The sequence below is a fragment of the Diachasmimorpha longicaudata genome, chromosome 15, assembly GCF_034640455.1.
Source record: "Diachasmimorpha longicaudata isolate KC_UGA_2023 chromosome 15, iyDiaLong2, whole genome shotgun sequence".
NCBI lineage: Eukaryota > Metazoa > Arthropoda > Insecta > Hymenoptera > Braconidae > Diachasmimorpha > Diachasmimorpha longicaudata.
In genome coordinates, this window is record NC_087239.1 from 3,204,176 (window position 1) to 3,232,101 (window position 27,926).

The 27,926-nt window shown below is 37.7% G+C and overlaps 1 protein-coding gene across 2 annotated transcripts; it reads left to right on the top strand.

Moving 5' to 3' along the window:
- LOC135169532 (A disintegrin and metalloproteinase with thrombospondin motifs like) lies at positions 1-27,644 on the top strand. 2 transcript variants are annotated; one of them, XM_064134605.1, is made up of 15 exons: positions 1-411; positions 8,194-8,267; positions 8,367-8,430; positions 8,488-8,699; positions 10,903-11,161; positions 12,330-12,453; positions 15,050-15,179; positions 17,586-17,734; positions 17,806-17,855; positions 19,265-19,391; positions 20,682-20,825; positions 20,897-21,020; positions 23,362-23,466; positions 26,908-27,031; positions 27,154-27,644. In XM_064134605.1, coding segments are annotated over exons 1-14 (1,650 nt in total). In that variant the 5' UTR covers positions 1-410; the 3' UTR covers positions 26,995-27,031; positions 27,154-27,644. The 2 variants fall into 2 exon arrangements, with proteins under 2 accessions (XP_063990675.1, XP_063990676.1); XM_064134606.1 differs by lacking the exons at positions 26,908-27,031; positions 27,154-27,644 and adding an exon at positions 24,533-24,670.
- Positions 27,645-27,926: the final 282 nt, after the last annotated feature.

Below are 27,926 nucleotides of genomic sequence, written 5' to 3' on the forward strand. Positions count from 1 at the left end.
TTTATTTTTCCCACTTTCAAATTGATAATACGCCAAAGCCTTCCGCAAGGTTTATTATCACAGATGGTTGTCAAAGGTCATCAATACGAAGTACTGAGTCAATATCAATAGAGAAGGAATAGCGCTGTTCAAATCCCTTCGGACACAATATGTATTCAACTCTTCGGCATTGTGCCGAAGATTAGAAATAGCAGGGATTAACAAGCACCGACACAGTCCAACTTCATCGGTGATCGTGAAAAAGTTCTCCTCATTAATTAATGCGCTGCAAAATAATACAAAGAAACGTGACAACAAAGTGAAGTTAATGTGAAGCAAAAATCATTTCTGAGCATCTGAAGTTTATTTTGAAGGACCAGTGAGGAACAAACACTGATTTTCTCTTCATCAACTCAAGGAAATTTACTAAAAGTGAGTGTTATTTTTATTACTGTTATAAATAATAATAATTAATAATTTACCCGATCAAAATCATCGATTATTTTAATTGTTTTTTTCGCAACAATTTGAAAATCGATATTTGTATTACAAATGGGATAGTTCTAACAATTCAAACGTATCAATGTTATTTTGTTATTAATTAGAAATATAGTATTTAATATAATATAGTATTAAATACAGTATTAAGTCAAAAAATTAATATTATTTAATCCCATCGAAAGGTACAATCGCTCTGGTTCGTTTCCTTAGAGGAACTAACTAAAAAAATTAAAAGGCCACAACACCCTAGACCTTATCACTCACATTAGCAATGGTTCCAGTCATGTACCTCTGGTTAGACCCAAGAAATCAGAGCACCCACATCACACCCCAAAATTCTCAGAATTTTCACCCATAAAATTGTTTTCCAATCTCAAGTGGAAACACGAGAATAAAAGAAATACGAATCGTACAAAGACCTATTCAATCCAACTGTAAATTACTTTTTCATAAACATTTTGAAATGTCAACTCCAATAATTTGTTTATCTCCCCGAGGGGAAATTTAACTATTAATAATAATAATAATAATTGTTTATTCGCATCATCTATTGTAAATAATGTGGAATTGATTAAATCGTGAACTGTTTGACCTGATCAAGTCTTAATTAAAATCGTCGTGATATGACTGATCAGGATTTGATCCAGTTACCATATCAGATCCTGATCTATCATCAGGACTGACCTGATTAAATCCTGATCTGAATCTGATTGAAGTTTTCACTTGGGTCATTGCACCGAGAGGAAAAACAATACTTTGTGGTTCGACGGAAGCTTTGTATCTGTCAATTTTTGGATTCTTCAATTTGATGATGTTTATAAAAAATGTTGGACGCGGAGAGAAATAGTCACATATAATACCACAAGTGGTTCAAAATTATCGAATATTTCCCGATAGATTCGTTGCAAACAAATGAAGGAGTCAAGTTTTTCAGGCTAAAAAATGATTTTTCCTGAAAAACTTGACGACTTCATTTGTATGCAGGGAACCTAGAGGGAAATATTCGATAATTTTGAAGCTCGAGTGGTATTCAGGGGATTATTTTTCCTATCCAAATTTCGGCCAAGAGAATTGTGCCATGACATGAAAAGAGGTTTATTTGGTTAGGTTCGTTTGTTTATCAAAATTATCAAAAAATTATTGCTGATATTCGAGGTAGGCTATACAAAATATCAACAAATGGTGCAATTCTATTGGCTGAAATTTGGGTGGGAAAAATAGTCAGTAAAAATTACGGAATCGAGTATGAAATTTTACGTGACAGTATCTATTGGAAATTGGTTATTGAAATAATAATTCTGTAAATAATTATAACTATTTCTCTACTTTATTATTTAACTCAAATAATTGTGTTCGGAAGACACATCCGCTCTGTACCGATTCCTTAGAGAAACTAATTAGGTCTAGAAAGGGAAACAACACCCTGGACCTTTTAGTTCTCAAAGTGCTCTCAAAGAGTCCTATTCATTCCACTTTGTCTACATACTTAAAATCAAATCTCACACTTCTCAGAATTCCAGTCCATAAAAATGTTTTTTCAATTTGAAGTATAAACACTCAGAAGAAAATGAGATTGATTTTTGGTTTCTATTTATTTACTTCATGAAAAATCCAACAAATGTCGAGATAAAATGGAAATTTGATTCCATCTCTTTTGGAAAATCAACGGAGGAGTAGAAAATTCTGGTAAATTAATTGCTTTAAACTTGAAACTTGCAATTGCTTTCTATTTATTTATTTAATGAAAAGTTCAACAGTATCGTAATTTTTTACGGACGTTTGAGGTAAAAATTACAAAAATTTCAGGACAATGAACTGCTCCAGACTTTACAGGACAAAAAATTCCCCGACGCATATGAAAATAGTATCATAGAGAAAGTTTGCCAATTTTTTTGAAAAATACGAATTACAAATCTAATAAATCATGTATTATAGGAAAAATCAATATGTACAGAAAAGCTATGTGACAGAATGACTGTAAATAATTTACATTATAGGTTTCATCACTATAAAAGAATAAAAAAATTCCGTGACGGTTCCATGAAATTTCTTACACGGAGGGAAAAATTTTTGATAAATTACGCACCTGTTCCGTAGTCTACTAGTCAAAATAAGGTTCGGTAAAAATTATGGAATAGTTAGGCGCTTTTTCATTGAACTTTCAGGAAAGTGTCCGGTACGTTCAAGAAGAAATATGGAACGTTCAATAAAAAAAATGTGTACCTGCTCCGTAATGTTGACTGAATAGTTTTAATTGCCAAATTATGCAACAGAATATCTGCCTTGAGAAACAAAATTATTTTTTCCAAATATCCATTTATTCCAGGAAAATATTTATTTTTTCAATGTTTTGTTCCTGAAATCGAGTAAGTCCTTGCCAATTCTGATTACATTTAAATTGTGTCACTGACATTGTTCTAGAACATGATCATGTTAGTTATAACTTTAAGTGAACTCTTGCAATAATGATGAGTACTAAATAATCAATTCAAATTTTTCCCTGATGAAAATGAGAAATTTAGAAAAACTAAATGATTATCAATGGAGTTCATTCAAGGTCACATCCAAAATACTCTTCTTGTAGAGTTACATAATTGCCATAATTTAACGAATAAATAACCAAATAAATAAATAAATGAACAAATGAATAAATAAATGAACAAATTAATAAATAAATGAATGAATGAATAAATAAATCAATCAATCAATCAATCAATCAATCAAGAGATGCCCATCGGAAGTAATTACACAGAAGAAATACAATTTTGAAATAATGAATACTTCCCTTAAACAAATGAATATCTAGCAAAAATAATTTTTTTTCTCCCTGTAATTTCTATTGAAATTTTATCTCTGTCTAGACAACATTTTTTCACCGGCACTCGAATATAAAGTGAAGCATTCAAAGACCATTATCAAAACAAAACTTCAAAACTGTACTTCGAAACGTTATCAGCGAGCGAACTTGAATTCAATAAAAACTATGACTTTGACCTGAAATTTTACTTTCTCATCCCGTAAACAATACGATGAATTTTTGGAAAAATTAGTATTACCTAATTCACAATTTCTGTCCAAAGCTGATTTCAAACACTGAAAAATAAACGGAGAAAAAGTCAATATACATTTTTGTTGCGTATGAAATCAGGCGAAGTCATAATCCCGCGCGTGCGATCGTCATGCGAATCTTTCTCGCGCCGAGTGATATCCCAGCGTTGTGGGATACCAGTGCGCAGCTCCTTTGCGCACCTACAAGCATGAGCATGCGCGAAGTCTGCAAATGGATAGTTTCCCGCCATATTATTTCGGAATTGATTCCGTAAATAAAATAAATAATGTTGTCAATATGCTTCGACTTTACTTAAAATGATTGCTTCAAATATATAATGACACAACACATTCGTATTTTCCTGGATCATTGCACGCATCACATGACTTAAATTTCAAACAGGGGAGCACTTATGGCGGGGTTTCCCCTTCTCCAGAGCGATGAGAGGCTCCTTGTTTCTTAAAAGTCTCTCAATTTCGAAAAGACCATAACATCAAACCCAATTTCATAACCCTCGACTCTGCCTGGCGTGACTTTATGACTCCAAATGACCCACTGGTGGCTCTCGTGACCTTTGACCCTGTCCGGACTGACTCTCGGGACATTTCACCCTACCCTAAATGACCCACTTGACGCTTGACTCTCCCCCAAACGACTCTCATCACTAGTAATCCTCGCCCTAGTGACTCTCGTGATGCTTCACCCTTCCTCACGTGACTCTTGCGACATTCGATTCTCCCCAAAATAATCCTCGTACGGTTTAAACACTACTTTCTTGATAAAAGCCATGGAAAGGCCCTACGTATCAAGTCACTCAGTTATGAATCGGATCCAAATGATATAAACGCAACGCCATACCCTCTGCACATCGAAATCTGTGCCCTGATACTCTCTACCAGGAGTGAGGGAACCAAAGAGGATTGACTGAAGTAGAGGCGCAGTTCTGGGGGTTTGAATGACCCCAGCGGCATCGTAATACCTATTCCAATGCAATGTTGGGATGCCTGCTCATTTCTAATTGCAAATAATTTTAACAGAGAATTCTCATTTTCCGAGTTCCTTTGAAACTGCGAATCAAAAAATCATTCGATTATTCTGTCAACCCCATGATTGCGTGTGGCGCCCTGCCTCTCCTGGGGTGAGGTACTACGATACCGCTGGGGTCACTCCAACCCCTAGAACTGAGTTCTACTTTAGTCAATTCTATTTGGGCTCCTCCTTACTATCCGTGAAGCACCGATTATAGGAGTGCAATGTATTAAAAAAAAATTAAATCTATCAAATTATTTTTATCGTCACCCACTATCTATCATTGATCTATCAATGGATTCCTATGGTCAAAATAATAAATTTTTAATAAAAGGGACATAACTTTTTAGACTTTGTTAAATGCCATTGAAAATTTTATTGATGTGCTGGTACTCATTTAATTTATTCATAGAAAATTTTGAAAAAGATTTTATAGAAGGTACAAAATCAAAATTTACTATGGTAAAAAAACAAATAAATCACCCAATAAAATAGAGAGAATACAATTTTAGGACTGACTTTTATAACTTTTATTGGCGTTAGACGGTCCTCATAAGTCTAGAGGTGTAATCAGCCTTCCGGCCATTTTACGCCCTGCCTTTAGGCAGCCGTCTACTCGCTGGTCTCGAGTATACAGGGTGGTCCGATTAGGGGTGTCGATTCTGACCAGGCATGTTTTGGGGGTGATTCTGAGCAGAAAAGTCCTTTTCCACTTTTCGCTCGGACGCACCCCTGCAGAGATATGGGGGTGAAAAGAACGGCCAATGGGGCGCGAGCATTGTGGGGCACTCCGTCCGTGTGCCGCCGGTAAGCAGTGTGTGTGCTTCCCCTTCTCCTCGGCCGGACGTTCCATTCCGCTAGTGAGTGAGAGAGAGAGAGAGAGAGGGGGGGAAAGATATTTCAAGACACTCCTTTCGCGGGAGGGGGGGGGGCTGGGGTGATTAAAAACCAATTATTATTTATATTAGTATTATTTATTAAAATACAAGATTCTGAAAACCACGGGCATCCCCCTTGGCATTCCGCAGCAAATTGTTTAAATATTAATTATCTCATTATGCAGGGGGCCTACAGTATTTTGTTAAGAGATCTTTTTTATTGCAAATTAAATTTACAACAAGAAAGGTCTCTTGACAAAATACTGTAGGCCCCCTGCATAATGAGATAATTAATATTTAAACAATTAGCTGCGGAATGCCAAGGGGGATGCCCGTGGTTTTCGGGATTTTTCCATAAAAAAACACGTTTTGACAATTATCTTGTAAACAAATGGGTTTACAACATTTTGTCAAGACGCGTTTTTTGCCGGGAATTCAATTATAAATATTAATTATTTGAGATAAAAATCGCGAAATCGTCTTCTTTTATTAATTAATCGCGGTTTTTTGTTTAAATTTCAAATCGATTTATTGAATAAACAAATGGATTTACGGGACCCGCCATAAGACATTTATTGTAGACAATTTGATTCTCTGCAACAAATCTCTTATGACAAAAGGCCGTAAATCCATTTGTTTAGTTGATAATCAAGAAAACGCGTTTATTGCGCCGGATTCCCCCGAAAATCGCGAGCCATCCCCTGGCAATGTAGAGATGCATTGTTTATTATTAATTATCCTGATAAGAGGCTCTTTTACAAGATTTTGTCAAGAGACCTTTCTTGTTGTAAATTTAATTTGCAATAAAAAAGATCTCTTAACAAAATACTGTAGGCCCCCTGCATAATGAGATAATTAATATTTAAACAATTTGCTGCGGAATGCCAAGGGGGATGCCCGTGGTTTTCAGAATCTTGTATTTTAATAAATAATACTAATATAAATAATAATTGGTTTTTAATCACCCCAGCCCCCCCCCCTCCCGCGAAAGGATTGTCTTGAAATATCTTTCCCCCCCTCTCTCTCTCTCTCTCTCTCACTCACTAGCGGAATGGAACGTCCGGCCGAGGAGAAGGGGAAGCACACACACTGCTTACCGGCGGCACACGGACGGAGTGCCCCACAATGCTCGCGCCCCGTTGGCCGTTCTTTTCACCCCCATATCTCTGCAGGGGTGCGTCCGAGCGAAAAGTGGAAAAGGACTTTTCTGCTCAGAATCACCCCCAAAACATGCCTGGTCAGAATCGACACCCCTAATCGGACCACCCTGTATGTGCCCTACGCGCTAACTCGTAGAGCCCCTTTATACCGTCCGCGTCGACAAGTATATCTGTGCATGCAGACCCAAAAACCTCTCACCTGACTTCATCGAACCCGCTGCATCTTGTGCATAGGTGAAGAGGATCCTCCTCCGTCAACCCGCATCTTTTGCATAGGGGGTCAGTTTCTTTGCCTATCCTCGATAGGTACAGAGCCAGGGGCCAGTGTCCAGTGATAAGCCCCACTATAGCTCGGAGCTTAGCCCTGTTTAGGCCCAACAAAGTTTCTGCAATCTTCCTAGTGGGTCTTTCCAAGAGGGATTTCGTGTGTCTAGCACCCGTCTCCGAGTCCCACCTGTCCACAATCCTCCTGTCCCCACGCTCCTTGACCAGGTCCTTCACAAAGTCGGTGTGCACGCCTACGCGCTCCACTTCCCCCTGAGAGGCCCTTCTGCATCCGTTCTTAGCTAGCTCATCGACTTTCTCATTGCCTCTGATGCCAGCATGGCCCGGAATCCAAGCCACCTCTAGCCGATTGTGTACGGCAATATCCTCCATCAGCTCTACGCATTCACCCACTAGTTTTAAGCAACACTCGTATTTGAGTATCGCCCTCAGCGCGCGTCTGCTGTCTGAGTAGATGAAGATCTTTTTGTCCTTGTCGCCTTTCTCCAGGATCATCCTGGCGCAGGTCCTCAGGGCAGCCAGCTCTGTTTGGAGCACGGTGGCGTACTCCAGACAGAGTACGCAACCGTGCAGAGTATGCAGACAGAGCTGGTTGCCCTGAGGACCTGCGCCAGAGCTGGATTGAGTCTAGCCCGATGGCCTTCGCTATTGCGTGCCTCTCAGACCAGACCCCCGCTCCTGCTCGTCCGCTCACACCAGATCCATCTGTATACCAGACTAGCCCCTGGGGCGGCGTCCAATCCGCGTTCTTTCCTGACGGGGTTTCCCCCCATCTAAGGTTGACAGAGAAGGTCCTGTGAAAGTGCCATCTGGGTCTGCAGGCGTCAGCACCGCGCAACAGTAGCCCTTCCAGCTCTCTGTGTGCGCGGAGGACACCAGCGTGCCCAATCCTAGCTCCCTTCCACGTTCCCTGTAGCCGCAGTCTTGCAGCCGATTTTGTCGCCTCGTCCCTTATGATTAGGTGTAGCAGTTGCATGAAGAGCAGGGCCTACAATTTTAGGACGTCTTTAAATCCAAGTATAGTCCGTCTCTGCGATCCTATCATACCAATTTCTACTTTAATTTTTTTCTCGTGCATTAATATATTTTTGCTAAATGAATCATAGAATCTCATCCCCCAAAATTACACTCAATCAATCATAATTACAAGTTTCCTTCCACGAACATCACTTCCATATTAATATTTCCCAAACTTTTCTAGATAATTTAACATTGACCGCGTTACGACAGCTCCTTGCAAAAGTGAAATCCCTGTAACACAAGGACTATTCCGCGAAAAATTGATTAAAACTGGTCATTATTTCCTCCCAAGTGCCTGGAAATATCAGAAGGATGATGACAAGATTTATATTTCTGTGTGTGGCAGTGGTCTCCCAAGCTGATCAGGTAATTAGCTGGAATCAATTGACGGTACATTCAATTTGGCTAAAAACTACTTAATTATTAATTAAACATCAAAAGTATAAAATATCAATTAACATCCAGATTCATCACCATATGACGAAACGAGAAATCCAGGATGTCTTCCGAGTCTCCCGTCATGCAGCAGGTGCGTTTCAAAAATCTAAAACAATAAAAAACAAATGTAACAACAAAAAATATTTAGTTCCTCCTTACGAAGTCGTTCCTGTGCGCCATAAATTCAGCAAAAGGAGTGCAGGTGACGAATATGAATTGAACTTGAAGGCATTCAACAGGACAATGAGACTTCGTCTCGAACCAAACGAAGGTATGTTGTACGGATTCGGCACTCCAGTGTTTACCGTCGTTCCAGACAAGTCCCAACTTCACGGAGTCAATTACGAAAAAGTGCATGATGTGAGTAGCAGAATAAGACATCGTTTTTTGATTGATTTTTGCACTCAGTAAACATTTTTTTTAAGTGAAACTTCTTTGCGCTCGTTGGGTTGTAATTCCAATATCGTATGTAACGAAAAAGCGACAAGAAAAGGGAGGGGATGGCGCGCGTGGTGAGGCAGTCGAACGGAAGGAGACATGGGAGAGGAACGAACAAAGAGGATAGACCAAAGTAGAGGCTCAGTTCTGGGGGTTTGACTGACGCCAGTTTCTCCACGTTACCGACACGATTTCACCCCCGAGGAGACGGGGCGCCACGAGTCCTACTGGGGTATCTGCATATCGGCCAAGCGGGGGGGCTCCGTTCGTACTTGTTCAACTGTACAAATGATCAACTGTACACAGAATTTTCAAACGGCGAGAGCACTGTTTGAAAATTCTAAAATTCTAAAAAGCTAGGCTGTACATGTGGCGCTGGGTCCACATGTACAGCCTAGCTTTTTCTCTCGACAGTTGAATCCTTTCACAGTGGTGCTCTCACCGTCTGAAAATTCTGTGTACAGTTGATTATTTGTACAGTTGAACAAGTACGAACGGAGTCCCCCCGCTTGGCCGATATGCAGATACCCCAGTAGGACTCGTGGCGCCCCGTCTCCTCGGGGGTGAAATCGTGTCGGTAACGTGGAGAAACTGGCGTCAGTCAAACCCCCAGAACTGAGCCTCTACTTTGGTCTATCCTCTTTGGGAACGAAAATGCGATAGATTCGGAGTAGGAAAAAACGAAAGCGGGGTAACCTGCGTAGCGGGGTATTAGCTCGGACGAAATGAGCCATGAGTGTCATGGGAGGGGGGGGGGGGTGTAGGGGTTGCCGTTAGTTTTATTCGGCAAATCACAACCCACCAACAAAATGTAATTAAATAACAAATTACAATATTTGATGCGTTAATATAAATTACAAAAGTACAAGTATACTAGTGATTCCAAGTTGCAGGATGAGCGGTTAGGGCTCGACTGACTATTGAAAACCTGAAAAAGGAAGAAGTCGGAAAATACTAATATAGGCGCGACTGAGTTCATATTAACTGGATGGGTGATGTCACTGATGTCCAGACGTCTCAGCTGCGTGCGTGTTGATTCCGTGCATCACGTAGACGTCAATGTCAATGTCAATGTAGCGGGTCTATGTGCTCCCCCCCCGGAGCCCGGTCTGGACTATCCATTTTTTCAGTAATTTTTCTTGCAAAAATCATATGGAGAATTATCCTGTTCCCCTTCCTACGTCATCCAAAATCCTATCCAAAGATTTCCTTTGACGTCACAAGAAATGTGGAACGCTATATAAGCTTCCCGTCTTGATGATAACCCCCCCCCCCCCGTCTTTTATTCTTGTGACGTCAAAGGAAATCTTTGGATAGGATTTTGGATGAGGTAGGAAGGGGAACAGGATAATTCTCCATATGATTTTTGCAAGAAAAATTACTGAAAAAGTGGATAGTCCAGACCGGGGTTTGAACCCGGGACCTTCCGATTATGCATCGGGTGCTCTCCCAACTGCCGGGGCGGCAATGTGGCGGGGGGAGGGGGGGAGGGGGGGGAGCACGGTAAGTAACTCCGTAATGTAGGTACGTGTGTACGTACGGAATATCGATGCTAAAATTCATACATATAGCATTATTGGCATATACTCCCTCTGGTGCAGCAGAATTAGGAGAAGATTTGCACACTATGCCAACGATTTTAAGCAGTGATTTTAATGTCAATTTCGCCTTGAAAGAAGCTCAACCACTTGTACAATTTTTAGAAAGTAAATTTAATTTAGTAATGAATAATAACCCCAAAGACTCAACAACCAGATCAGGCACGACAATAGATGCAATTTTCTCAAGATATTTAAATAATTTACAATCACGAGTTTTCATATCATATTTTTAAAAGATACAAACCAATTGTATCTTTTCTTGAACATGAAATTATGGAACTGAATGAATAGATTTTTTATAAATGGAGGCGAAAACATCAACTATCTTTTTTCATTAACCTAACACCTTTAAAAATTCCAGAATAATGAATAGTGGCTTCTGTTATCGGGGAAATATTTCTATCTCATAAAACGTGCTGGCTAGGGTGTGTATTTTCATTTTAAGTGCCCATCGAGATCCATGAAGTTTCACTTCTATCGCCTAGCTTTCTAGGTTGACAGTTTTTTTTTGTATTTTTTTTAAGGCTTTTGAAGGTGTCGGCAAAGCCTATCGTGATGACAGGACGAGGTCAGCAGTTGTTGTGAAGGAGCGGCCAGATCAATCAGTACAAATATTTGGACACATTTTGAATGACTTTGTTATCAAACCCTTACCACGAAGGTTCAGGACCCTCGTCAGAAATAGGACGTACTATGGCGATACAGGCGATCGATCTGAGCAAACACATCATATCATTTTCAAACGACTTAATATTATTAATGATGATATTCCCAATGAAATACGTAAGAGTTACAATTCTCTTCGAATTATTTGATGCCTAAAGAAGGTTAGGCGGTGTTTCATGTTAATTTGAGAGTGAGTTTCTCTGGTATCCGGTAGCTCAGTTGGTAAGAGTAGCCGGCGCGATACTGGGAGACCTGAGTTCGATTCCCAGCTGGGGTAAAGCGGAAATTTCTTCTCTCTGATTATGATTCTCTTCAAATTTGAGGTTTAAGAAAATTTATGTAAAACATTTTCATCAGTTTCGAGACATCTGGGGTTCTAGTTATTTCGGATAGTGCGCATGGGAGGGGTTTTTGGTTTATGCATTGCATCAACGTTGCAGTCTACATCTTCAAAGCTGTTAGCGACGATTCTGAGCTCGGGAATGCGGGTTTTGTTTGACGAGACTATTGAACCTTTTTAATTAAATGAGTTCTGCAGACAGAAATATGTAGTGATAAAATACGAGACATAAAATATCGGTACGCGACTTTTTGGCGCCGCCGTTTTGGCATCACTTTTTTGGCGCCGGTTTTTTTGGCCCTGATTTTTTGGGCGCTCATTGAAATTTCGGCGCTCAAAAATAAAAGTCATGAAGATGCGCCGAATGCAATGTGCGTGTGCATGTGTGTGTGTGTGTGTGTGCAATGTGTGTGTGCATTTTTTTTTGTGAATGTTTTCTGTCGTTAATAACTGATTTCGTAATGTCAAATTGTTAATGGTGTTAAAAAAAATAAATTTGGAATCACCAAAATAAATATGGGCGCCAAAAAGCCTGCGCGCCAAAAAATCCGGCGCCAAAAAGGTGGCACCAAAAAAATGGCGCCAAAAAATTCTGTTCCGGTAAAATATACACGGGAAATGCCACCATTTGATTGGTTGAAATTGGGATGAAAAAAATAATCATTGGAATTCGATCAATTCCAACGAACCGTTCACTGGAAATTTTATTGATTATATTGCATGTGGTATATAGTACTGCTCTTGTTCATATAAGAAAATTTCTTTGAAAATCTGTAATATTTTTAATAATATTTTATCGGCAGAATTCAGAATTTTTTTCAAGAGTTTTTTAAGACTAAAAAATTTTGTAACTAATGGACTCGAATTTCTTTCAGTACAATCATTACAATTTGTAGAAAAAAAATTCTACGTATGTATATCACCGATTTATTATTTGATTATCAGGATTAGTGAAAGACACATACGGTGATCTAAATGAATTGCCCACCAACACATCATCATCCCGAATGCATACGCCGGACGTAATTTATCCAGAGATTTTGATCATTATGGATTACGCTTTATTCAAGTAAATCTAATATTTTACGTTGTGTAGACAGAAAGAAGTTAAAAAAAAAATTAGACCTCTAGAGGGCCAGAGATGGGACGAAATAACCATTTTTAGATCAAGTTTTGCTGGAAAAATTAGACGTGGGAAGTTAATGTTTGTGATAAAACTCACCTTCGTCCCTCGTGTCACCTTCTGGATGTCTAATTTTTACCTAAAATTTCATTCCGTGAATGTAGAAACGATTCTTTTCGTCATTGCTGCTACGTTCAGGGGATGTCGACCAGTGCCTTTTTGGTTAATTGGAAACGAAAAGTCTAACCATGTAAACCATCGATATGTATAAGAAGTATTTTACTCATAGAGTGACAGGAAGTGTTTTCTACGTGTCTATCCTGTGCTGTCGCCAGTGCGGCGACTTGGTTCCCGTACGCACTCGGGTTCCAGTTCTCACGAACCCGGCAAAAATGTCCTCGGAAAAAATATCCTCGGAAAAAATGTCCTCGGAAGAAAATCCTCAGAAAAAAAATTCTAGGGAAAAATGTCCTCGGAAAAAATATCCACAAGAAAAATCTTTATTTGTCATTTTTTCATTTTTTTTTCCTAGCTTTGTCACACCTCCAAGTTGGATAATTCGTGTTTACACGTTTTTTAAAGTACATGTATCCACGCACTGTCTCACCCAACTTGACATCTTTATTTGATCGTATGATCTCCATTTTGTACAACCAGACGTGGTAATTTGTGAAAATGGACTGAAGAGACCGCACGGTCCCCAGTCGCAATATTTCGTAAATATAAACATTCGACTCAAAAACTGAGAATGTACATTCCCCCTTTGTGCTAATCACAGCCCATGAAATAAATGAACGAAATAGTCAGATGTGAGAACTCAGCTCAGTGCAGTAAGCGTGCGCCTGGTGCTGTTGAAAACGTGGGATCGATTTTCCATAAAATGAATCATCGTTTTTTCTCAAATTTTCATTTAATGTATTTTGTCGGCAGTGGCAGTAGGCTTAGCCCCTGGACCCCACCGGGGGTTCCCCGTGCACCTCACGGAAGTTTCATCCCTTGACCCCACGAGGGCTCCGCCGTTTGACCAAAGAGGATTGACTGAAGTAGAGGCTCAGTTCTGGTGGTTTGAGTGACCCCAGCGGAATCGTAGTACCTCACCCCAGAAGGCGCAGGGCGCCACAGACAATGTTGGGGTGTCTGTCCATTTTAATTGCAAATAATTCTTAATCCCTATCTTACTACAGATAATTCTCACCAAAGAGGATAGACCAAAGTAGAGGCTCAGTTCTGGGGGTTTGACTGACGCCAGTTTCTCCACGTTACCGACACGATTTCATCCCCGAGGAGACGGGGCGCCACGAGTCCTACTGGGGTATCTGCATATCGGCCAAGCAGGAGGGCTCCGTTCGTACTTGTTCAACTGTACAAATGATCAACTGTACACAGAATTTTCAAACGATGAGAGCACCGTTTGAAAATTCTAAAATTCTAAAAAGCTAGGCTGTACATGTGGCGCTGGGTCCACATGTACAGCCTAGCTTTTTCTCTCGACAGTTGAATCCCTGCACAGTGGTGCTCTCACCATCTGAAAATTCTGTGTACAGTTGATCATTTGTACAGTTGAACAAGTACGAACGGAGCCCCCCCGCTTGGCCGATATGCAGATACCCCAGTAGGACTCGTGGCGCCCCGTCTCCTCGGGGGTGAAATCGTGTCGGTAACGTGGAGAAACTGGCGTCAGTCAAACCCCCAGAACTGAGCCTCTACTTTGGTCTATCCTCTTTGATTCTCACTTTCAGAGTTTCTTTGAAACCGCGAATCAAGAAACCATTCGATTATTGTGTCAAAAAGTTGAAAAAAAAATGGCAAAACCGAACCCGGTTCTAGGGCTTGGAATGACCCCTTCCCAATCTCCTTAATTTTAAATGAAGCATCCTCATATCCTCTTTCCTGCTCATCCTAGTGTTACCTAATTTCAATGGAAAAACCACATTTCGGTGACGCAGAAGACTACACCTCTATTTTTAACTAGACCCTCTGACAGCGGGACTGCTACTGAGAAATTGCTGAGCCCGCTGAAGGTCAGACACCCCAGCATTGCGTGTGGCGCCCTGCCTCTTCTGGGGTGAGGTACTACGGTGCCGCTGGCATCACTCAAACCCCAGAACTGAACCTCTACTTCAGTCAATCCTCTTTACTCTCGACTCCGCAATGGGGACTCCCCCATTTCGCAAATTTTAGGCATTAGAGAGAAAGGCAATGGGGATGAAATGCGTGACCGAAGGGATATTTTTTCCGCGACCCCTTTTCGCCATCAGCAAATGTTTAATCTGATTGATGTGCAGGATTTATTGAAAATTCCGATACAAAACAGAAAGACTTTTCGTTCCCTAGTTAACAAAAAATGACACAGTTCGCCACTCCCTTAATGTAACATCACTAACAGAAACTTTCGTTTGGACACTTGTGTAGCGGGGTGTTTTGACTCGTCTGATTGGCAGCCCTCGGCTTCGGCTAGGGCCGCCAACACACACTCGTTACCACCCCCTCGCGCTTGTACCGAAATACACCATTTTTTCACTGACTCATTTTTTTTTCGTAGAACTCAGGACAAAGATTTGAAGAAGGCATTGACATACCTGTTAGCCTACTGGAACGCTGTTGACCTCTTGTACAAGGAAATAAGTAACCCGAGAATTCAATTGAACATTGCTGCATTCATCATATCGACTGTAAGGAAACTCATTTACAAGAGGGGAATCCAAGAAAAATGGAAAATCAAATAGTGCATTAAACTCGATTAAATTTATTGTTCAATCATTATTTAAAAGATTTGACCGTAAAAATATTGTCATGAGGGTGTCACAAGGGTTATCACATAAAGGGTTTCAAAAATGGGATAAAGTAAACTCGTGTATTTCTTTTGCGTATTTCTCTCTTTTGATGTTATTCCATTTTTGAAATATATATTTAAATATGTATTTAATATATTTTTATTTCTAGTCATAATTGTCATTTTCCAATTTTGCAAAGTAATTTTTTTACTTTTCTGATGAGGGGTCATAACGAACTTTTATTCCACAATTTATCCCATCCTAGCCATTCTCTCCTGCACTGTTTTGTGGTGAATTCGATTTTGGGTGGAAAAGTAGTCATCTTGTAAATTTCACAAATGGGTAAAACGTCAATTTTATGAGACCCTTCCTGGTAGTGTGGGACACACGAAGAGAAAAGTCTGTGAAAAATCGCTGCATTAGACACTAGAATCGAGATGCAAAATACAAAATATTAGAATATTTCAAATCAAATTTTGTAATAAATTTTGTAATTAATGATATGTGGCTTCATAAAATTAACTAAATAGCACAATAAAATATGTAGGTCTATCATTTTTTATTTGAGTTTAAACGAAAATTTTTAAAAAATCTGTTTAAAATGCTTATTACTTTATTTTATTTTGCCTTCCTTCATTTTTTACTGCGCCACATCGGAATTTTTTGGTAACTCATTAATGAGTTTTACGACATTGTTAATGATTTTAATTAAAGTAAAACTAAATAAATTAATTAGTAATAAGTAATCACTACATAGTATAAAGCAAAGTCGCTTTTTCTGTCCCTTTGTCCCTTTGTACGCTTTAATCTTTGAAACTACGCAACGGATTTTGATGCGGTTTTTTTTAATAGATAGAGTGATTCAAGAGGAAGGTTTATATGTATAATAACATCCACTAAATAGTGGAGAAGTACTGTTATTTTTGAGGTTTCTAATGTGATGTCGTAAATAATTACATTTTTTCCGCTTACATTGCAAACGCAGGCTGAACCCAACGAGTTTTATCAAAATAATGTACTAAGTATTGTACACATTGAAAAGGTCTACAGAAAAGTCCGTGATGGTATATGTCTATCTCTTATGGATAACCCACAATAACTTTTTTTTGCCGGAGCGAGCCGCTGTGTTTTTATATACAACGTTCACAGTTTTTCTATCAGGATTGCACCCGTGCGAAGCCGGGGCGGGTCGCTAGTAAGTAATAAATTAAAGTTTGGATCGGCCCATGTCAGAATGGCTGACCATATAACGCCCATCTCATCGTCCATTGGACTGAATGTTGACGATCCCGACATAAAACTTCCCAAATCGATAAAGAAATTTTACTAAGCGACAGAGTAATTCTTCTAAAACCTACAGTTTGCGCTGAGGTTGTAAGGCACAGTTATTTTTATCGGAATCACACTATAAAAATTCACAGATTTTTCTCTCCCCGTAGAGGTTAAGTTCGTTGCCCCACATACGAAAAGTTCTGTGTCCAATCATTTAACGTCGAAGGTCATCACAATGTATCATAAACCGACCGAAGGGATGTGAAATAATTCAAAAAAATATATTGCTAGTCAAATTTCCAAACAGAGGAATTTCCCATAAAAATTGTGGTACGGGTACGGGGGTGTGAACAAATCTGATATTGTGAAGGTAAAATTTCTGGGGATATCTGGTGAATTTTCACAAAAGTCTGGTAAATTTTACGTTTATACCAATAAAATGTCCTGTGTCACCACTGGAATTTTCTCTTGATCAGCACTTTGCGCTTCATTTTCTGCGCTAGCACCATAATTTTTTTCAGAAATTTCTCTCTACGTATAATTAATGATACGCCATTTATATTATGTAACTAAGGCCAGTTTTCATCTAAATTATCGCGTAAGTTTATTAACTAAGAAAAATGGACTGGAGGTAGTGGAAGGGGAAGTTCTTTCGCGTATGAAACGTGTACTTGGCCGATACGCTACCGCGTATCTCGATAATCTTTATTCGTTAGTAGCACTTCCAATCCTCATGTTTCACTAAAAAAGATACAATTCTATTGAAAAACGTTTCTTCAAAATTTTATTGGTTGAAAATTCAAACTTCAGTGAGGGGCAATAGGAAAAAATTAAAAAAAAAAAAAAAATTTGGAAAAATTTCATTATTGGAAATTTACTGAATGTCGAAATATCGGAATGAACGATTATATGTAATTCTATACATAATAATTTGCGAATTTTTGAATTATTTCACTTCGTGTGTCTATTTTTATTCATTTTTACTCTTCTCTATAGCAAAAAAAATCACTGAAATCCCATTGAACTTTCCAGAAATACGGTGGAACTCCATTTTTTGAAAGGAACAGGAAAGACGGATCAATGGTAGATGCTGATACCGCAATTGTCCAAATGAGCGAGCAATTTTATCACGAGTCACGGTTTCCATTCTCGAATTATGATTTAGCGGTGGCAATGACCCGGTTGAGTTCAAGTTTCATAAGGAATGACAGTGAAAGCAATATTGCAACTAATGAGACTGACTTCATTTCAGACTGGACCTGTACACTCTTAAAACGAATACACCATACACGGAGATATTAGGTAAATTATAATTATATTCTAAAAAATAACATTGTAGATGTACATTGAAAAGTTCAGAGATTTTTCAATTTTTAGAATTTTCGCGAAATGTCTGAATTATTTTTAAAATTTCCTCAGATAATTTCGCGGAACAATTTTTTGTAATAGACTTGTGGTATTGTTTTACACATCGACAATAACTATTAATTATAGTATCACGTTCTGTAGATTAATTCATCTTAAAACTGTCTTATCTATCGAGAATATTTACACTAAAAATTAAAAAAATTGTATCGCGAAAATTTTTAGGAAAAATGTCAATTTATTTGATAATAAATTTGGCCACAATTAAATTGCTGAATTGGAGTATCTCACGTTTTCTTACTCCAACTGCAAAAATAAATAGTGGAAATGTTGGATTTCGTGGTTTCCCCGGGTTCCAAATTCACTCTTCTAGACTTTTTATTTTACCGGATGTTTAAAGAGAACATAGGACGTAATCCGAATTTATATGGGGTAGTATCGAAAAGCCACTGCACCTAAGGTGCTTTGTTTTGTAATTTTCGAGTCAGCCATTCCTGAAATGGGGAACTTGTATGCGGCCTAGATTTGAGAAATAACTCTATTAATAAATAGTTTAACGCCTATGGAATACTCTCCAATGAAAAATGCATTTTAACTCATTGCAGTTTTTTTTAACAATCAATCGAAAATTGCATAATTTTGAACCACTTTTTAACGCTCGTGACGTCATCAGGCGGTGACTTCGGGTTCTTATTGCAGCCGCTAGATGACAGCACTGATATTTTTCTAAACGTCAGCCGGTGTCAACAAACAGTAGAGGTTATATTGTTAAATGTCACTTCTGCCCAGTAATGGGCGAGAATAACCTGCGGCTTCAGACCACAATTATCGAATATTTTTGCACGCAGGAACTGTTATAAACACTTTATTCGGTGTTGACACAGTTGAGTTCGCACACGATGGTACAAAACAATATTTGTATGGTTGTTTTTTAACTTTTTTACTGTCATTTGACATTTTGGAGTATTTGTGAGTGTTTTAATCAGTTAAGGTTAGGTAAATTTGATATACCGACGGTAGGAATCTATGATCCGGTAGATGACGCCACATGCGGAAGTATAGGACCCGCCTGATGACGTCATGACAACTTTTGGAGCATTTGAAAATTTCACTTTTTGAACAATCGATAATTAATTGTTAAACGATTTTTTAAATGTTTTTCCATGAAAAATCTATTATTAGGACCATTAACTATGTAAAAAAAAAATAAAAAAAAATCATGCAAGTTCCCCATTGTATTACCCTGAGCGCTCCGGCGGATGCAAACAGTTCACGAAGTACGTGAATAGTTGAAGAAATTTCGTATAGGGCTGGATGATATGTTAAGGGCATTTAATTGATTAAAGGATATGCTCGTGAAAGTGGTGCCTGTTGGGTTGATGAAATTAACAGACGAATGAATGCAGTCGCTATCATTGAGGACAATGGAGGATTCAGCGCCATTCTTAGTACTGCTCACGAAATTGGACATTTGTAAGATATTTGAGTGTAAATAGAAACAACTAGTGGTAAAATACGAGACTTAAATTTTGACGAGTTAATTACGATTTTGAAAACGTAAATTACGGCTCAAAAACCCTAAATTACGGGTTTGGAAGGGTAAATAACCATTTCAAAAGCGTAATTTACGTATCAATAACGTAAATTACTGGTTTGATAACGTGAATTGCCATTTCGAAAACTTAATTAATCATTTTCAAGAGGTAAATTACGCCTCTTAAAAACATAAATTGCGATTTTGAAGACGTAAATTATAGCTCAAAAAAATGTAAATCACGAGTTTGAAATCATAAATTACCATTTCAAAATTTATAATTTTTAAAACCTAAATTACGATTTTGAAAACGTAAATTACGTTTTTTTGGGACGTAAAATACAAGCTTCCACCTTATGATTTATACTTCTTTCCTCGTCATTTACAAGTTCTCAATCACCTAAAATCCTTGATTGATGAAATTGCAAATGTAATTTTTAAAAAATCTTCTTTTGTCAATATGAAATTTTTACGGTTCAGATGATTCTGAATTATCTGAACCCAACATTCACAGAAAAAAAAAATTTTCAAAGCAATTTCGAAAATATCACGCAACAGGCATATCAAATCAATAAAAGAATCGCAAAATTGCCCGAATTTTCCTTTCTTTTTCTGTAACTGCAAAGATTTAGAGTAATTTAACACTTGTAAATTTTTTATTGGTTTAATAAGCGTCTTTGGCAATATTTTCCAAATTGCTCTGAAAAATTATAGAAAAAATGTTTCTGAAAGTTGGGCCCAGACGATTCAGAATCATCTGAAACGTAAAGATTTCATATTGATAAAAAAGATTTTTTTCGATTCGAGGTTGGATCTCGTAATTTACATGTTCAAAATCGTAATTTCGATTTTTGGAAATCGAAATTTACTTTTTTTTTTATCGTAATTCACTTTTTTTCTAATCGTACTTCACTTTTTTTCTAATCATAATTCACTTTTTTTCTAACCGTAATTTACTTTTTTTCTAATCGTAATTTACTTTTTTTCTAATCGTAATTTACTGTTTTTCTAATCGTAATTCACTCTTTTTCTAATCATAATTAACGAGATAGGAACTCGCCCTTTACAAGTGTGAAATTGTAATTAAAATTTTTTTGAGATGTAATTTACGTATTCGAAATCATAATTCACGTGTTTAGATTCCCTTCGAACTCTCGTACTTTGCGATCAGTTTTTTCTGCGTGTCATTACGCAAAATTGACGATTATATGACAATTTTTCTTTTCGAGATTGGGTGCCCCGCATGATGGGAGTGAAACCACGTTTGCCTGCGAAGATCGAGCAGGATACCTCATGAGTCCCATTCTAAGCCTTCAGGAGAATAGTTTTCATTGGTCCGAGTGTAGCATCAATAAGATCCGGGAATTCGTCAAGTAAGTTCATTCACCATTCCCCCAGATAAAATGTCTCCTTCACACTATTTTTTCCATTTCCGTATTTCTAGTTCTAAATCAGCTGAATGCCTGTATAATGTTCCCAAACCAGGACTTCCTTTGGACAGAGAATTACCAGGAGAGTTGCTTTCATTAGAGGAACAATGCGAAAAATATGGATCAACTTTGTGCAAGGTATTTCCTGTCATTACACATAACTCTCACTCTTTGATTATTTTACTCCACAAGAGTGAGTGACATCTCTCACCAATGAAATAATTAATTTAACAAGATTTGCAAATCTCTGAAGAATCTGCAGGGTTCAATGAACTTTATGCATGTGCACGGACACAAAATTGAATGAAAAATTACTGTGCCGGGCACTATAATCGAAGTGTAAAATGCTAGATTACTGGAATGTACTTTACTCACACATAAAAATTCCTATCAATACCGTAAATTTTTAAATAAATTTGATAATTAATGGTTTGTGACTTCTTAAAATTTCCTAAACAGCACTATAACATTTGACAGTCCATCATTTGTCACTTGAGGTTGAATGAAAAATTGATAGAAATGTTTTAAAAATTCCAATCTAGGTAATTTTATTTTATTGGGCCTTCCGTCATTCTTTACTATGCCACACAACCCCCACTCACTAAAGTTGCGCACGCAAAACTAGGCCCTCCGAAAAGGGACAAGTGTAACCCACAAGAGAAAAGGGGAACAAAAAAGGGAGGGGAGGAACATGCGACGTGTCATGTATCCTCTATGTTAGGACTCTAAGTCAGCCTGGCGAATACAATGAACAATGTATTTCCACACGTGCTATACACATGCAGTGGAAAACCTTTAAGGGGTTATTCTCATGTGAACGCCTATATTTTACCACTTTTTCGGAATTTTTTTTTTATGCGACAACAACCTTCAATCATGTTGATTTTTTAATATATTTTTATTTGTATTTTGAAATATACGAAAAAACTTTTTTTTTGGCGTTTTTTACGTTTTTAACATATATTTTTTTTAAGTCAAAGTAGTCCCCAACCAAAAAAGGTAGTTCACTGGTCAAGGTGATAACGGCTGTTCATGTTGTCTGAGATAAAAAAATCGAATGGATTATTATTCAGTAGATCTGTGGCTATCGTCCCTACCAAATATAATCAATTTCATTAAAAACAAAAAAAAATATCGAACTTCAAAAAAAAAATCACGAAAATCTCCTTCTTTTTCGTTACAAATCGTTTAAAAAAAATATGAAGATATTGTCGAAAATAAACAATTGTGGTAGGGACGATAACTATAAATGAGTAGAAGAACATATGTAAATTTTAAAGCAATCGGTTGAATACTTTTTCTTGTAGGACCTTGACCGTTTCAGAAAATGATGATTCGAGAAAAACGCGTTTAAAGTTTAAAGCCTGGTAGACAATCGCTTACGACGCGTCGGTGACTATGAGCTGTAACTTATCAAATACTATGAATTTCGGTCTGAATTTTTCACAGCATCTTTTCAATAGGTTTTACTGTCAAAATATAAAAAAAAAAAATCGATTTTTTGAAATGCTCACATGAGAATAACCCCTTAAGATAAACAGAAAGTAATAGTTTACGACCTAAGACCGACTTTAAAATAAACTCGACCCTCTAAATTTTTCTTTAATAAATCTGTGTATTTAACGTGAATTTCAACCTGACATTTCAAATTGAATCATTTTGTTCACACTCGGGAAATGTTTTTTGTTCCCTTTGTCCATTGTGTGGTGGAATAATCTTTTCCAATAAATCAAATTTAATTACGCAATTTGAAGCTCGCGGTGATTCAAGCAACACACGCGCCCCCCTGACCGCTCGAGATGTCAGGACATCACAACAGCAATTTTTCGGTAACTCATTTTGATTGGTTAATGATGCGCCCGAATACATCCGATTATTGCCGACGTTGGACTTCGTCATGAAAAATGGTGCATCCATGAAGAATGGAGAGCATGAGGCTGAAAGCTGAACCAGAGTTGTCCGAAATGTGTGTGCAAAGTAAGCAGTATGGAGGGGTTCCGTTCGTACTTGTTCAACTGTACAAATGGTCAATTGTACAGAGAATTTTCAGACGGTGAGAACACCACTGTGCAGGGATTCAACTGTCGAGAGAAAACCAATTCACTGAAACGTTCAGAAGCAGATGCAGATCTGCTTTCTGCTGTACGAAATTGGTACAATAAACTTTATATCTCACAAGAGCAACATTCCCTTTATTATTTCAAGGCGCATCCGTCTTATTTCGCGTGCGCACCATATACACGATTTCAACGAATGTGTGAAGGTTTCGCGTCATATGCCTATACGGTTCTGAATTCTGAACATGATGTATCAGAGTAATGTATTGAAAATAATGTGGTAAGACACCAAAAATTGAAAACTTTCATATGGACCATTGCAGAATCTTCATTCGAAAGCGAAAATTACTTACAAATCAATCAATTTACGGTGAGTTACATTCAGACACAACTGACTGTCTTCGAATATTTCAATGTTTTAGGCTGACGCCGATGTTTGTGCAAGCTTGTACTGCTTCGATCCGGAGATTCAATTTTGCCTGCCAAAAGCACCGGCTGCTGAAGGATCCACTTGTGGCAATAACAAGGTTAGTAAACAAACTGAATTCGTGAGTGTGAAGTTATCGAGGAGAGATTTTAGTTCATAGTCTGAATATACAGGGTGTCCCATTTGAAAGAATCCACCTAAATATCTTCTGAAGTGGGCAAGTGACAGGACATGTTTTGAGAAATTACTAGAAGGGTTTCAAGGGCGACATTGCTTGCATGCATTTTTTGAGCTTTCAGGGACATGCTTGCAAGCTGCAAGCACAGGGACCTCTTTTTAAATGACAATTGCATTGCAACTAATGTCTCAAAACATTTCCTGTCACTTGCCCCCCTCAGGAGATATTTACATATGTCGATTGTTTCGTATGGAACACTCTGAATATGTATTGAAAAGAGCAAAAACAATACGATCAAATTACTGACCTATATAAGTTTATATTTATCATACTATGAGGTCATTGTTGCTTGGAGATGCCATACGAGGGGCCATTCATTCAAAAATTCGATGACACAGTGATTGCTGATTTCATCTGATTTCGAGATGATTTCAATGATTTCTTGAAATCGTTGATTTCATGTGATTGCCAGGGATTTTTTTCCGGTGATTGCACGATTTCACGATTGTAAATGATTTAACGACGTTTCGTTAATAACTGTACTACTTCGCGTGTCGTCGAAATTGCCAGTTCAAACGCGTCCAACGTCGATTTGGGGAATTCTGAGAAAATTCGTCGATTGATTTTCTCTGAGAATTTCTTGAGTCGATCCTCTCGCGTTGTGTGTTTGTTTTTTTCCGACGTAGAAAAAGCGTCCGGAGTTGAAAACAAAAGTTGGTTAACACCTCGATGCAAAACACGTTGAATTCATCGAAAATATTCCGTGTATATTTCACTTATTTAATACATTCGAATTTTTTTTGTCTTATCTGCGGACGATTTTCTATTTATTTTTGGTGTTATAGTTCATGCGATTTCACTGATTGCATGGCATTTCACTGATGTCATGTGATTTCATTTGGAGTCACCTGAAATTTATGAAATCCCAGAATTTCTCTGATTGCAATTAACTTCGACCGATTTCATGAGATTTCAAATATGATTTCAGCCCGAAGTGACACAGTGATTTCGCGAATGAATGGCCCCTCGATGCCATATGTGTGGTCTTACAACGAAAACTCTAATGAATGTTTACATAATATAAACAAATATCTGTTTATGGAAAGCAAGAAACCATGATGGCGATGCTTGGGTTTTTGAGACTTCGAGATCGTTCGCTAGTTCGCCGACTGCTCCCGAAGTGTGAACACATCTGCGTAAAATATAATTCAATTGCTCTTACTTAAATGTCTATTCATTTATTAACCTGGCTTCCAATTAAAATCCAATATCCACAATACAGTTTAGTATTTTTTTTTATTATAGCAGCCCCAAGAAGCTCCATTTTCCACTACTAATAGTAGTCAACATGGCGAAGAAATAAACCCAGATCCAACGTAAAATAGTCAACCAATGATCAGCTGACCCGATACAAAAAAAAATGGATAGATTTGTGTTTTTTTTTTTTAATGATTATGGAAATAAAGAATAGCGAGCCCATACCGAAGACATTTCTCTATCTTAAGTTTAAGTTAAAGCTGAAGCTTAAGTTGAATTAAGATTCTTGGTTGCGAAGTCCATTATACCTAAAAAATATGGATCACTCAGTTCATGAATAAACAAACTTTATAATAAAAAAATATTAAAAAAAGGTAAATGAATGGGCCGTAGTCTTGCACGAGGTTATCGTTTTGTGACCTCGTAACCGAGTTGGAATGTTATATTAGATTTTATTGGAATATGGATGTAAATGATCAAATTATTTGAGACACAATGAAATACGTTTAGAATATTCTTTATTAGCACGAGGAAGGCACGTCTTAACTAGAGGACCGTTGTCCAGAGACTGAAAACTATATCAAAGGGAAAACGCTCTCAGGGAAAAGAAAAGCAATTTTATGACTCAAAGGAACACAGTCCGTTGTTGAAATTTCAGCATATGTTTAGGATTAAACCGTCTCGAAAGCGGAGTACAACCGATCGTAAATTAGTCCCTTAGTAGAGCTGTCTCCCAGAGAAATAAACAAGAGGTGTCGAGTGATTTTTGTAGGACAATGAAAGAGCTGTACTCAAATATTCCAACAGATTTTAATTGGAAGCCAGGTTAATAAATGAATAGACGTTCAAGTAAGAGCAATTGAATTATACTTTACTCAGATGTATTCACACTTCGGGAGCAGTCGGCGAACTAACGAACGATCTCGAAGTCTCAAAAACCAAAGCATCGCCATTATGGTTTCTTTCTTTCCATAAATAGACATTTGTTTATATTATTTAATAAACATTCATTAGAGTTTTCGTCGTAAGACCACACAGACGACTTCTCCAAGAAACAATGACTTCATAGTATGATAAATATAAACTTAGACAGGTCAGTAATTTGATCGTATTATTTTTGCTCTTTTCAATATGTTAATTAAAAACTAAAGGTTATGAGGCAACCCCCGTTGGCAGGGTTGGGTAAATCGGTGGGATCTAGGGTTTTTTACTTTATACGTATAATACACGTAAATTATGTAAAAAATGTATGAAATGTATTTTACGGTTTATTACATTCGACCGGATTTTGAATGCACGTATTTTACGTAAAATACGTTAAAAAAGTATAAAATGTAAAAAATATCTAAATGGTTGTGGAGGTCGAATGTCATGAGGGTGCTAAGTAAATGGCTAAATTTCATGAGATTCACTAGGGAGTTATTAAATGTTACTAGAGGCGAGCATTAAAAGGATCACAACAATGTTACTTTACGATAGTACTTCTTACGCTTGTGACCTTCATGAAATTTGAGTTCTCCTTGTTACCCTCGTTAATTGCCGGATGGTTAACCAATTTTTCATGAAATTTGTGTTAAAAACGAAAGCATTGAAGCAAATGTGAAAAGCTTTGTTTCAGTTTGAATAATATCGATATTTCATACATAGATACATAATTTATCGATAGATTTAAATGTCAATACTGAGCAATTCGGGGTTATGATGTCTCGCCGGGTTACTAGGTTCAGGGTTGGCGCTTGACAGTGTGCGGAACGGGGAAATGAAATACCTAGCATGTCGCGAAAAATATGAAATTACCTTTTCATCGAATATTTTAACTCTCATCAGTGCAAAAACATGTAAATTCCATGCGACACGGCGTGACGTATAATACGTATTTTACGTTGTTGTATGAAGTGTATATTACGTTTTATACGTTTGAAAAAGGTGACGTAAAATACATGGTATAATACGTGTAAAATAGTATGTATTTTACGTGACGTATTTTACATGCCCAACCCTGCCCGTTGGCATTAACTTACTAACGTATGGATCGTCCCAATAAATTTATGAACCGGGTCCTGTCACTTCTTCGGTGGGGTATAATGTTATATTTATTTTTTCTAGCACTGCATAGGTGGCCAATGTATACTACGAAAGAAAGAAAATCGTCAAAAAACCTACGAGGCACATGAGCAAAATCGTCTCAGATGATCCCACTGGTAGATGAAATTGTCTGATGATTAATACGGTAATGAAACGGAATTAGTAATTGATCCTCGCGAATTCTTAATTAACTTCTTAATCCGTTATAAACTCCAAACTGATCGAACTGCCATTGATTAAAATAACATTAAACTTCTTTCTCGTTAGCTTCAATTGGATTCCAGTCGACGTTCCACGAAGTTTCATCAGGCTGTCCAGAGAATCCACATCTGGTTGAGGCTTCGCTAGAGTTCAACCCCTGTTCAATCAGGATTTAGTCACAATGTAATCGTTAATTTAATCAAGGGACAACGAATTTTTCTAGTAGTAACTGTCACTATCACCTTTTAATTTAATTCAGAACACATTGAAACCATTTTGCAATCAAAATGTGATTGGTATTGCTGATGATCAACATTGATATATGTGAAACATACGCAGTAGATTAAATCCGAATTCTGTCCAATTTCCGTAATATCAAATCTCATGGTGGAGTCTAGAAGTCATTGGTTGGCATTTTTTAGAGAGTTTTCCAGCCATCATTAAGTAATTGATATTAAAAAATAAAAATCCAAACCCTGTATTTCATTCTCAAAGAGTTTATCAATTCGTAGAAATGAGCAGTTGTAACGGAAAATCGTGGCGAACAGGAGAATCAATACAACAAAAAATACCAATAATTCTTGTTTTTGTTTCTTCATTTATCAACTTATTTAAAATGAATCCCGTTAAAGTTTCCTCATAGTGAAGGTCGACCTTGAAAGACCTATGGAAGTGCCACTGCGGTCTGTATGCGTTTACTCTCCGGGACAGAATCTCACCCAGATCTACGTCCGCCGCAAGAATGGCCGCATGACCACTCTTAGTTCCTCTGCAGGTCCCGCAAGCCGCATCGGGGGGCTCCGTTCGTACTTGTTCAACTGTACAAATGGTCAACTGTA

What these genes read in the sequence shown, in the direction of transcription:
- LOC135169532 (XM_064134605.1), top strand. An exon ending in ATGGATCAACTTTGTGCAAG is followed by an intron (nt 21,021 to 23,361) that starts GTATTTCCTGTC and finishes TCAATGTTTTAG; the next exon opens with GCTGACGCCGATGTTTGTGC. An exon ending in CCACTTGTGGCAATAACAAG is followed by an intron (nt 23,467 to 26,907) that starts GTTAGTAAACAA and finishes TATTTTTTCTAG; the next exon opens with CACTGCATAGGTGGCCAATG.